We start from the raw sequence: 13,295 nt of genomic DNA on the forward strand, positions 1-13,295 counted from the left end.
ATTCTATATTTTTAATTTTTATAATTGTTGCTTATTTTACTTTATAACAGTTATTTTCATTTATTCTTAAGGTTTATATAAAGGAGTTTACTTTAATTAGGTTTGTAATTTGACTAATTTGGCAATATTTGGGAATACCAATGGGTTTATTCCTTCCCCTTTGAATACGTCACTAAAAAGATTCTATTTTTTATTGTTATTTTTTAGGGACTTTTTATTAACAGGTACTAGTTATTCATAAAGGTTTTTGATTATACGTGAAAATTGACATGGAAAAGATATGGAATTGTTTTTTTAATATTTCAGCCTAATCTTTATGAGGTATTGAAAAGTATGAACAGCTTAAAAGTTGTAATATGGTTTATTTTTTTACTTATTTGTATAATTGGTAAAAAATGAGCAGCTATTGTTTTCCAGATGTTAAAAGTAAAGGAGGCAGTATTGAACTTGTAGACCACGAATTTTTGAAATTGACCTATTGTAAGCAATTTGTTGACTTTGATATGTTTTTATTGTATTGTGATTGGAGAGAAAAAAATAATAAATTCTTCGCAAAAGCTTTCTACACCACCCCAAATTGGTCCCCAAATCACCCCTCCAGACGCTTCCTACGTCACCCCAAATCACCTCCTAAATCACCTATGCCACCCCAAATCAAGGCCCTAACGAAGGCAAATGGATTGAAGAAAGGCAGCAATGAGAATCGAGGCATTTTGAAAGGAGAGGTGATTTTGGAAGACTTTGGAAGCAATTTGGGGTGGCACAGGAAGCATCTGTTGGTCATGACCTATAAAGCCCTTCATGGCACCAGACCAGATTATCTCAGGGACCGCCTTCTGCTGCACGAATCCCAGCGACCAGTTAGGTCCCACAGAGTGGGTCTTCTCCGGGTCTCGTCAACTAAACAATGCCGCTTGGTGGGACCCGGGGAAAGAGCCTTCTCTGTGGTGGCCCCGGCCCTCTGGAACCAACTCACCCCAGAAATTAGAATTGCCCCCATCCTCCTTGCCTTTCGTAAGCTACTTAAAACCCACCTCTGCCACCAGGCATGGGGGAATTGAGATACTCTTTCCCCCTAGGCCTATACAATTTTATGCATGGCATGTCTGTATGTATGTTTGGTTTTTATATTAATGGGTTTTTAATCGTTTTTAGTATTGGATTATTATTGTACGCTGTCTTATTATTGCTCTTAGCCGCCCCGAGTCTCCGGAGAGGGGCGACATACAAACCAAATCAATCAATCAATCAATCAATTAATCAATCAATCTGGAGGGGTGGTTTTTGGAGGCGGAGGTGGCATAGGAAGCTCTTGGGTGATTTTGGGAATGATTTGGCGTGGCATAGGAAATGTTTGCAGGGGTGATTTTGGAGCCGATTTGGGGTGGCATAGGATGCATTTGGAGGTTGATTTTGGAAGCAATTTGGGGTGGCATATGAGGCATTTGCAGGGGTGATTTTGGAAGCAATTTGGGGTGGCATAAGAAGCGTTTTCAGGGGTGATTTTGGAGGCAATTTGGGGTGGCATAAGAAGCGTTTTCAGGGGTGATTTTGGAGGCAATTTGGGATGGCATAGGAAGCATCTGGGGGGGTTATTTTGGCAGCAAGATGGGGCGAAGGAAGCGGTAGGCGAGGGGATTTTGGCAGTGGGTTGGGGCGGCTGCAGGATGTGAAGGAAGCAGTAGGCGAGGGGTGATTTTGGACGTGATTTGGGGTGGCATAGGATGCATTTGGAGGTTGATTTTGGACGTGATTTGGGGTGGCATAGGAAGCTTTTGGAAGGGTATTTTGGAAGCAATTTGGAGCGGCATAAGAAGCATTTGGAGGGTGATTTTGGAAGCAATTGGGGGTGGCATAGGAAGCGTTTGGAGGGGTGACTTTGGAGGCGATTTGGGGTGGCATAGGAAGCATTTGGAGGGATGATTTTGGGAGCGATTTGGGGTGGCATAGGAAGCATTTGGAGGGGTGATTTTGGAGGTGATTTGGGGTGGCATAGGAAGCATTTGGAGGGATGACTTTGGAGGCGATTTGGGGTGGCATAGGAAGCATTTGGAGGGGTGATTTTGGAGGTGATTTGGGGTGGCATAGGAAGCATTTGGAGGGATGATTTTGGGAGCGATTTGGGGTGGCATAGGAAGCATTTGGAGGGATGACTTTGGAGGCGATTTGGGGTGGCATAGGAAGCATTTGGAGGGGTGATTTTGGAGGTGATTTGTGTGGCATAGGAAGCTTTTGGAAGGGTGATTTTGGAAGCAATTTGGGGTGGCATAAGAAGCGTTTTCAGGGGTGATTTTGGAGGCAATTTGGGGTGGCATAGGAAGCATCTGGGGGGGTTATTTTGGCAGCAAGATGGGGCGAAGGAAGCAGTAGGCGAGGGGATTTTGGCAGTGGGTTGGGGCGGCTGCAGGATGTGAAGGAAGCAGTAGGCGAGGGGTGATTTGGGAGGTGATTTGGGGTGGCATAGGAAGCATTTGGAGGGATGATTTTGGGAGTGATTTGGGGTGGCATAGGAAGCATTTGGAGGGGTGATTTCGGAGGTGATTTGTGTGGCCTAGGAAGCTTTTGGAAGGGTAATTTTGGAAGCAATTTGGGGCAGCGTAAGTCTTTGGAGGGATGATTTTGGAAGCAATTTGGGGTGGCATATGAGGCATTTGCAGGGGTGATTTTGGAAGCAATTTGGGGTGGCATAAGAAGCGTTTTCATGGGTGATTTTGGAGGCAATTTGGGATGCCATAGGAAGCATCTGGGGGGGGGTTATTTTGGCAGCGAGATGGGGCGAAGGAAGCGGTAGCCAAGGGGGATTTTGGCAGCGGGTTGGGGCGGCTGTGGGATGTGAAGGAAGCAGTAGGCGAGGGGGGATTTTGGCAGCAAAATGGGGCATCTGCACAGTGTTCCTCTGACGCGCGCTGTCAGCCAAAAGAGAAGCGAGGGTTCGTAAGTAGAAAATGGTTCGTGAGTAGAGGCAAAAAAATCTTGAACACACAGTTCGTATCTCGAAAAGTTTGTAGTAGAGGTACCACTGTATATTAATTATTCGGAACTAGTAAGAAACACCATATTTTTTTCTTTTAAATTCAAAATTTGTGAAAAATGCATCTCCCTACTTCTTCTTAGGATAAAATTTCTTATTTATTTATTTATTTATTTATTTATTTATTTATTTATTTATTTATTATATTTGTATGCCACCCTTCTCCATAGACTCCGTTATACTCTGTTGAACATTCTATACTGGAATACAGAACAATGCTGTGTGCTCATAATGTTCACTAAATGTTCTAATATATTTTTATTTTTTCTCCAAAACTGTTAACCTATATTCCTTAATTGCTGTTTTACACCAGTTATTATTATGCATACTAGTTCCATTAATGGCAAATACTTTGAATGGATTATAATTTCTCGAAGAAGCTGTTTCAGAGCTGGTGTACGCTACTATGTGAGGGGTAAGATTTCTTTGTAATTGTTATATGAATATAAGCAAAAATTATACTTCGTGAATTATTCTGTTAAATTTCTAGTCTTCTAGTAGTACTAAGATTTTGCTACAGAATTCTTGTAACACTTTTAATATTTGTCAGTTTTGATTTATTTTTTATTGGTTAAGGGTAAGTGTCAAACTGTTACAGATTGCTTTTAAGAATGTACACATATACACACACACACACACACAAAGAAGCATTTATTGCAGACTTAATTTAAAATGTATTTAAAGGGTATTGAAGATTATATTTAATATGGAAAGCTACAATTTCAGATTTTTTCATAATCAGGAAGCCTAAGCTTCTGCTGATCTCTTTGAAGGATAGGTGGAAATCAAAATATATCAATGAACAACTTTCCTTTATATAAATGAATCTGAGGGAAGGATAAGAAGGATACAACCTTCCATTCATCTGTTGCAGAAGAGGCATTCAAATATATTTAGTGACCTTTATTTTTCTTTGAACAAACCCTTTCTGTGGGCCTGCCACAATAATCTAATTTCTTTTCTGTTTCTTTCCAAAGTGGCATGCCTAAAAGTTAGTTTTACAGTTATCTGGATTATTGTCATTTTACTTGTATAATTGGTGGAGAAGTATTTTCCTTTGTGACTACTTAAATATAAGTTATTTAAAAACATAGTTATGACACAACAACTATATCCTTTAACAGCTAATCAATCATTCATATGCTATTTTTTGTTTTATGTCTTTATGTTTTATATTTTTAGTTAATTTTAAGGGGGTTAAATTATATATGCTTGTGGGTGGTGGAATGAATGGGATTGTTTTATTAGTATTTTAATTAACTTATATTTTAATTAATTATTGCGGGGTTTTTTAGGGATGGATGCTTATGACTATTTAATGAATGGGGTGGATGGAATGGGGGTGGGTAGGATGGGTGGGGTGGATGTGATGGGGCGGGTGGGTGGGACTGTGGTATGGATGAGGTGAATGGATATGGTATGAATGAAATGTTCGGCACACTTGATGCTGGAGAGGCAAGAGGGGAGGGGGCACCTTTCTCTGGGGTGACAGAGGGTCATAATATTCCGGTCTTGCTCGGAAGAGGCAGATATGGTAGGAGCCATGGAGCTAGACGTTCCAGGGGAAGGAGTGATCGCTGCTTAATAGCGATCCCTTCTTCCGGCTCCGTGAGCTCAACCCAGGGTAGACGAGTGTAATTCTGGCCCTAGGCTCAGGCTGCTGCTACTCAATGCCAGGTCGGTGGTAAATAAAGCTCTCCTCATCCGGGAATTGATCCTGGATGGGGAGGCTGGCCTGGCATGTGTGACTGAGGGAGCAGTTCCTCTCTCTGAAATTTGCCCAGCCAGGTTTCAGGTATGGCATCAGCCTCAACCCTAGGGAAGGGGGGGAGGAGTGGCTATAATAGCCAGGGAGAGCCTTTGCCTGCATAGACCCGTTGCTCCAGAGATTGCACATTGTGAGTCCCTCCTGGTGAAGTTGGACTTAGGGGTTCAGCTGGGCTTGTTACTCATGTACCTGCCTCCCATCTGCGTGTCAACAGCTCTGCCTGTGCTGCTCGAGGAGGTAGCCGGGCTGGCGGTGGGGTTCCCCAGACTTATTGTCTTGGGGGACTTTAACCTACCGTCACTCGGCGAAACCTCTGGGCTAGCGCAGGAGTTCATGGACACCATGACAGCCATGGACTGACCCAAGTAGTACAGGGTCCAACTCACGAGGGGGGATACACACCTGACATGGTATTCCTCTCTGAGCAACTGAGCAATGGTCTGAGACTAAAGGGCTTAGAAGTGTTGCCTTTGTCATTTTCTATTGCGGCTTGACTTCCTGGCTCCAATCCTTCCCTGTGGGGAAGCGAAACCAACTAGGTGGTTCCACCCCAGATGCCTGATGGACCGAGAGGGTTTTCAGAGGGCGCTTGGGCTTATTCCAGATGCACTCGTCCACAGTTCGGCAGAGTCTCTTGCGGAGGCCTGGAACAAGGCTGCAGCGGAGGCTCTTGACCGGATAGTGCCTTTGCGACCTCTCTGAGGCACTAGACCCTGTAGAGCTCCATGGTTCAACGAGACTCCAGGAGTTGAAATGCCAGAAGACATGTCTAGAGAAGCAATGGAGGAAGAGTAAGTCCGAATCCGATCAAACACTTGTAAGAGCTCATATTAAGACTTACAAAGTGGCGCTCAAGGCGGCAAGATGTGCGTATCATGCCGCCTTGATTGCATCAGCGGAATCCCACCCGGTCGCTCTGTTTAGGGTGACCCGCTCCATTCTTAACCAGGGGGGAGTTTGGGAGCCTTTACAGAGTATTTTAATATGTTTTTCGCTGATAAAATCGCTCGGATCCTGGCGGACTTCGACTCCGATTGGATAACAGAGTTGACTGACAACGAGTCAGCCGAGGTGACTGGGGCCCGTACTTGTCCATCTGTCTGGGAAGAATTTGGTGACACCTGATGAAGTTGACAAGGCCATTGGAGCTGTGAGTTCCGCCACCTGCTTACTGGATCCTTGTCCCTCATGGCTGGTCTCGGCCAGCAGGGAGGTGACACGGAGCTGGGTCCAGGAGATTGTCAACGCTTCTTTGGGGAAGGGGTCCTTTCCGGATCCTTACAAGGAGGCCCCCTTGTGCGCCCCCTCCTCAAGAAGCCTTCCCTGGACCCAGCCATTCTTAACAACTATCGTCCAGTCTCCAACCTTCCCTTTATGGGGAAGGTTGTTGAGAAGGTGGCGGCGCTCCAGAGGTCCTTGAAAGAAGCCGATTATCTAGGCCCTCAGCAGTCAGGATTCAGGCCCGGTTACAGCACGGAAAATGCTTTGGTCGCGTTGATGGATGATCTCTGGCGGGCCCAGGACAGGGGTTTATCCTCTGTCCTGGTGCTTCTCGACCTCTCAGCAGCTTTCGATACCATCGACCATAGTATCCTTCTGCGCCGGCTGGAAGGGTTAAGAGTGGGAGGCACTGTTCTTCAGTGGTTCTCCTCCTACCTCTCCGGTCGGTCGCAGTCGGTGTTAGTGGGGGGGTCAGAGGTCAACCTCTAGGCTTCTCCCTTGAGGAGTGCCCCGGGGGTCAGTCCTCTCCCCCCTGCTATTTAATATCTACATGAAACTGCTTGGCGAGATCATCCAAGGGCATGGGGTGAGGTGTCATCAGTACGCGGATGATACCCAGTTGTACATCTCCACCCCATGTCCAGTCAACGAAGCAGTGGATGTAATGTGCCAGTGCCTGGAGGCTGTTAGGGTCTGGATGGGTGTGGGTTTTGCCTCCCAGGGATAATTCCATCTGTCTGTCCATCACCCGGGGGGGGGGGAATCATTGAGCCCCTCAGAGAGTGTCCGCAACTTGGGCGTCCTCCTCGATCCACAGCTCACATTAGAGAAACATCTTTCAGCTGTGGCGAGGGGGGCATTTGCCCAGGTTTGCCTGGTGCACCAGTTGCGGTCCTATTTGGACCGGGAGTCACTGCTCACAGTCACTCATGCCCTCATTACCTTGAGGCTCGACTACTGTAACACTCTCTACATGGGGCTACCTTTGAAAAGTGTTCGGAAACTTTAGATCATGCAGAATGCAGTTGCGAGAGCAATCATGGGCTTTCCTAAGTATGCCCATGTTACACAAACACTCTGCAGTCTGCATTGGTTGCCGATCAGTTTCCGGTCACAATTCAAAGTGTTGGTTATGACCTATAAAGCCCTTCATAGCATTGGACCAGAATATCTCTGTGACTGCCTTCTGCCGCACGAATCCCAGCGACCAGTTAGGTCCCACAGAGTTGGCCTTCTCCGGGTCCCGTCGACTAAACAATGTCATTTGGTGGGACCCAGGGGAAGAGCCTTCTCTTTGGCGGCCCAATCCCCCAGAGATCAGAATTGTCCCCACCCTCCTCGCCTTTTGTAACCTCCTTAAAACCCGCCTCTGTTATCAGGCATGGGGGAATTGAGATATTCCTTTCCCCCCAGGCCTATACAATTTATGCATGATATGTTTATGTGTATGTTTGGCTTTTAACAAGGGTTTTTAATTATTTTAAATATTAGATTTGTCATATGCTGTTTTATTATTGCTGTTAGCCGCCCCAAGTCTATGGAGAGGGGCGGCATACAAAACAAATAGAGAGGTAGGTAGGTAGGTAGGTAGAAAGATAGACAGACAGACAGACAGGCAGATAGATAGATAGATATGTTAGTATTACCATTTTAAAGAGTCCTATGATTCACTTTGGTTTTGGTTGGATAGGTATTACTATATGAAAGCTGTCACAAAAATGGTTTTCATCTAGATTTGAACGTATAAGGCTTGTTCTATATTTTAAATGCTTTCTGTTTCATAGGTATTGATTCTGAAGGACATGCAGCTAACTTTGTAGAAACAGAACAAATTGTACATTATAATGGAAACAAAGCTTCTTTTGTCCAGGTAATTTTTATTATGCTGGGATACTTGTCTGTCTAATTTAATTCTTGCCCCTAACATCTTAATACAGGTCTCTGCATTTTATTTTATAATAAGTTGATGGTAGTTTCTGCTAATTTTGTTGTATCTTTCACTTCTTATTATCGTTTTTTTCCAGACACGAGGATCAATTCCCCTTTTCTGGTCACAGAGACCGAATCTTAAATATAAGCCGAAGCCACAGATCAGCAAAACAGTAAACCATGTGTGTATTTTCTATATCTTCCTTGTCTTTCTATAGGAGAGGCATAATATAGAGCATCCCTATACCTATGCAGATTGCATTAAGTTGGTTACTTAAACAATATATAAGGACTGGCTAACTCGGGCGGCGTGCCTATGAGGAACAAGGTGGCCGGGAAAATTTGGAAGGCGCGAGAGAACTTTTTGCTCTTCGTGCCCTCAGCAAAAAGTTGCAAGACTGGAATTGAGCTTCCTTCTTTTGCGCCTTCCAAATTGAGGGAAAAAGAGGTTTAAGACCTCTGCGCCAGAATTGAGAATTTGTGCACCGAGCTCTCAAATCTCCTGTGCTATAGCGCATAGCGCAGGCTAGAGGGAACAGTGGGGCCAGCTCTCCCCAGCTGAAGCTTTGGAGCTGCCTCAGCCAGGGAGAGCTGGCCCCTGCCCAGCCCCTGCCACAGCCGCTCGCCTGAGCCGATCCCGCTACCCAACAACATGGCACTGACTCTGGCTCTTCAGGGCCTATTCACTGACCTCCTCACTCTCGCACTTCAGCCTAAGCCGTGGATATGACAGTCTTGGTGCTGCTGCTCCTCAAACGAAAGCCGCTGGAGCCGCCTCAGCAGTTGCTGCCGCCGCAGCCTCCACCAAGATTGTCTAACTTGGGCGGCATGCCTGCCTTGCATTTTCTAATTACATCCGCCCTACTGTCCTTGCATTGACTTCTGACCATGTGACTCCACCTCCGTCTTCATCCCTGATCCTGGCGAAGCCGCCTCTTCAGTTCCGTGGACCATTGGCGTTTGGCAAAGGGTGCTGAGCTCTTGCAGGCAGAGGAGTTGGGATTTGTGTGTGTGTGTGTGTGTGTGTATGTGTGTGAGTGAGTGAGGAGTTGATGTGTTAACTACAGTACTCCCTCTTGCTTTGGAGACTTCTTGTAGTCAGTTAATTTGTTTTTCAGTATTTCCATTATGTAGACAAGGAGCATTTCCAGGTCCAGAGTCATAATAAGTCAGTTTTTAGCAGTCTAAAAGGCAGCCCTAGGAAGAATGTGGGCATTAATGTCCCTTGCTTGTGAACCCCATTGATCTGTCTTTAAGACTTGTCTTAAAGCTGTCAGGTTTGAAGACCCCTGAGTTAGGGGTTAGGAGTGCAAGGGTCTTCAAACCTGGCAAGATTAAGGCTTGTAGACTTCAATTCCCATTTCTGAGCTAGCATGACTGATGGAGGAATTCTGGGAGTTGAAGTCCGCAAGTCTTGAAACTCTAAAATTTGAAGTTTGTAAAAAGTGTACATTGTTCTAAAAAGTATACATGGTTTTAAAAAGTATACCTGGTTGTAAAAAGTATTCTGGTACACTGGTATTTTATTATGGTATTTATTAAATACCATAATTAAGTACACTGGTATTTATTAAAAAGTATACCTGGTTGTAAAAAGTATTCTGGTACACTGGTATTTTATTAAACAATATAATACTACACCATTTGGTTCAGAATACTTTTTTCCTTGTTTTCCTCCTCTAAAATCCAGGTGCATTTTACACACCGGTACACCAAAAGAAATCGAAGTGCATCTTATACGTTGAAAAATACAGTACCGTATATAAAGGCAATCCATTTTAGGGCCTAATCCCAGAAACTACTGCCTAAAATAATCTTGAACTAAAGATGTTCAGCAATATCATATGAAAATTACTGATGAATTGGCACCTTCATTTAACATTTACAAAATGAGACTTTTCCTCTCTGACCTTGAAATTATAGATTCAATAATGCTGAACATTTAACATGCCATCCTCTTCTGTCTCCTCAAAGCATTATTCATTTTGTAAGGCCTCAAAATGGCAGTTTAGTTACTTATAAAGCTATTTACATTTGGTGGCTGAAGTTTCATTTGTTAATCTATTGACATTACATGTATTTTGGCTGCAAGTTTCTTCTGTTTCCAGTAATATCTTGCACGAGCTCTGAGGGGTCCCCCCCCCGTCTTTTCTAATGGTTTTCATCCAGTCATGTTGTACATGCAATTCTTACAAACTGCAAGTTCCATGAGTTATAATCTTAAACACCCTGCAGGGTGATTTTAAATCAACAAAATATCACTGAATCTTGCTGTTTTCAGTAAAAGTTTTAAATTGATGTTAGAACTAAGGATTTTTTTAATTGCCCTCATCCCCATCTCCATTCCCAAGATTTATGGCAGATATAATCTGTCACATAAGAGACAAATTTATTTGTGCAGGAATTAAAACAACAAAAGTTCAATTAAAGATTTATTTCATAATATAACTTTTATGAATATACTTGTCCACCGAGGAATGCTACCATTTTTTACAATTGTGAAAAAGATGTACAATTTAATTCAAATGTAATTAAAAATGTATTTTCTGTTCATAATAATCTTTGTTATTTTTATGTATCAGTTTGTATTTCTGTTCAAAAGAATTATTCTATTAACAGGTGTTCAATATATGTATTGTACTCTCTTTTAGATGGATGGCTTCCAAAGGCACTTTGATTCACAAATTATTAGCTATGGAAAACAAATGATTGTTAATCTGGTAGGATTTAAATTTAATTCTGCATCCAAGAATTCATGTTGTTGCTGATCCTGTATATAATTGCTTTGTGTTTCCTTTACAGGTTAACCAAAAAGGCTCTGAAAAGCCTCTGGAACAAACTTTTTCAAAAATGGTAACTGGTTTAGGAAATGGAATGATCAAGTATGTATTAAATAGAATGTACTTGCATCACTTTCAATATATTTGATGATTTAGAACATTGTGTGTGTGTGTGTGTGTGTGTGTGTGTATATATACACACATATATATATATATATATATGTCACATGTTTAAGCTGAATTTGAAAATTAAGGGAGACTACATATATATATGTAGATTGTTCTGAGTTCGGGTTTTGCCCTGTGTAATATTTTGCATGTCTGTGCGACGTTTCGGTGAAATCACATTCACCATCATCAGGCTGAAGTTCCAAGCTTCATGTTGTTGTAAAATTTACAGCAACACGAAGCTAGGAACTTCAGCCTGATGATGGTGAATGTGATTTCACCGAAACGTCGCATAGACATGCAAAATATTACACAGGGCAAAACCCGAACTCAGAACAATCTACATACATATACCCGTGAAAATTTATGAAAACAAATATATATATATATATATATATATATGTATATGTATATGTATATGTATATGTATATGTATATATGTCACATGTTTAAGCTGAATTTGAAAATTAAGGGAGACTAGGATAGATCTATTTCGGCCTTATTTTGGCCTCATCAGCTAGCCATACCCACTGGGACTTGAACCTGCAACCTTTGCCTTGTAAGGCAGAGAATTATATATATATATATTACGAAAACAAATATATATATATATTTATATATATATATATATATATATATATATATATATATATATATATATATATATATATATATACATATACATATACATATACATACAGTCAAACCTCGTCTTACAAACCTAATTGGTTCCAGGGGGAGGTTCGTAAGACGAAAGGTTCGTAAGACGAAACATTGTTTCCCATAGGAAACAATGTAAAGTCAATTAATCCATGCAACAACAAAAAAAACCCGCAAAAAAAACCGCTGCCGCCCGGCTGTCATCTTGTTTTAAAAGGTGACAGCCGGGTGGCGGGGCTTCCCAGCACCCCCCCCAACCCCGAACTTTTGCCGAACTTTCGGGTTCGGGGTTGGGGGGGGGTGCTGGGAAGCCCCCAGCGCGGCTGTGACCTTTTAAAACAGCCGCGCAGCTTCCAGGCTATCTCCAAACACTGAACGCGGAAGTTCGGCTATGGCGTTCAGCTTCGGGAGACAGCTGGGAAGCCGCGTGGCTGTTTTAAAAGGTCACAGCCGCGCTGGGGGGCTTCCCACCACCACCCCGAACCCCGAACTTTTGCCAAACTTCCGGGTTCGGGGTTCGGGGGGTGCTGGGAAGCCCCCCAGCGCGGCTGTGACCCTTTAAAACAGCCGCGCGGCTTCCCAGCTGTCTCCTGAAGCCGAACGCCAAAGCCGAACTTCCGCGTTCGGCGTTCGGAGACAGCTGGGAAGCCGCGCGGCTGTTTTAAAAGGTCACAGTCGGGCTGGGGGGCTTCCCAGCAACCTCCCGAACCGAACCCGGGGTTCAGAAAAATTTTGTCTCTTCTTACGAACTTTTTTCGAGTTACGAACCGGCGTTCGGGAGGCTGCTGGGAAGCCCCGCCGCCCAGCTGTCACCTTTAAAACAGCCGCGTGGCTTCCCAGCTGTCTCCGAACGCCGGTTCGTAACTCGAAAAAAGTTCGTAAGAAGAGGCAAAATTTTTCTGAACCCCGGGTTCGTATCACGAGTTGTTCGTAAGACGAGGGGTTCGTATCTTGAGGTACCACTGTATATATATATATAGTCTGAGATGGTCTGTGGATGAGAATGCTGACATATATTTTAGAGCTGCACAGATTTCTTTTAAACTTTATTTAATTTTGCAAAAACATAAGGGTTGATATATAAGCAAAAGCTTTTTTTTTAAACCATGAATGCCAATATGTGCCTATGTCCCTGCAGACTTCATTGTTGCTTACAAGGTCTCTTGTCTTGCAGAAACATACTAAAAATAAAATGTAGGGTTTTTGCTTTTCAGTAGAACTTCCTGTTCATCCCTCCTATTAAAAACATACATTTTACTTCTAATTATGCCATATCCTCTGAAAATATTTTATAAAAAGACGAAAATGAAAGGGGAAATATTGCTTCCTCCTTTGTTTAGAAGTATGTCTACCTAACCAAAAAATGTCATACAGGTCTCAGGTGAGAAAATAGTAGAAAGCAATGTAAAGTACGTCAGTGTTATATGCCTGGCAGACCTCTATAGACAAGAAAAGAAAGCAAAGAAATATAATATCATTGGCTGGAAGCTGGTCAATAATAAAATAATTACAGCTAGCGAGCTGCAATTATTCAACATTTGGACATGTCAAAGCAAATATTATACAAACATATGTACCAACAGATAATGCAAACAATATGATGAAGGTAAATTTTATGAACAACTACAAGATCTTTTTGACAACATTTCAAATTATGAAATCCAGATTGATTTTAATGCCCAGTTTAGAGATGAATAACAAAGCTTAGAGAATGTGGCTGAAGCATATGCATATTTAA

General features: G+C 42.9%; 1 protein-coding gene across 2 annotated transcripts in view; it reads left to right on the plus strand.

Moving 5' to 3' along the window:
* The window catches only part of SACM1L (SAC1 like phosphatidylinositide phosphatase), a 148,634-nt gene that overhangs the window by 83,863 nt on the left and 51,476 nt on the right, over positions 1 to 13,295 (plus strand). For both annotated transcript variants that reach the window (XM_070727045.1, XM_070727046.1), the window contains exons 8-12: positions 3,345 to 3,446; positions 7,805 to 7,890; positions 8,045 to 8,131; positions 10,601 to 10,669; positions 10,752 to 10,831. In XM_070727045.1, the coding sequence (XP_070583146.1) occupies positions 3,345 to 3,446; positions 7,805 to 7,890; positions 8,045 to 8,131; positions 10,601 to 10,669; positions 10,752 to 10,831 (424 nt within the window). The remainder of the gene's footprint in view (positions 1 to 3,344; positions 3,447 to 7,804; positions 7,891 to 8,044; positions 8,132 to 10,600; positions 10,670 to 10,751; positions 10,832 to 13,295) is intronic.

This window comes from Erythrolamprus reginae, chromosome Z, assembly GCF_031021105.1.
Source record: "Erythrolamprus reginae isolate rEryReg1 chromosome Z, rEryReg1.hap1, whole genome shotgun sequence".
Classification (NCBI taxonomy): domain Eukaryota; kingdom Metazoa; phylum Chordata; class Lepidosauria; order Squamata; family Dipsadidae; genus Erythrolamprus; species Erythrolamprus reginae.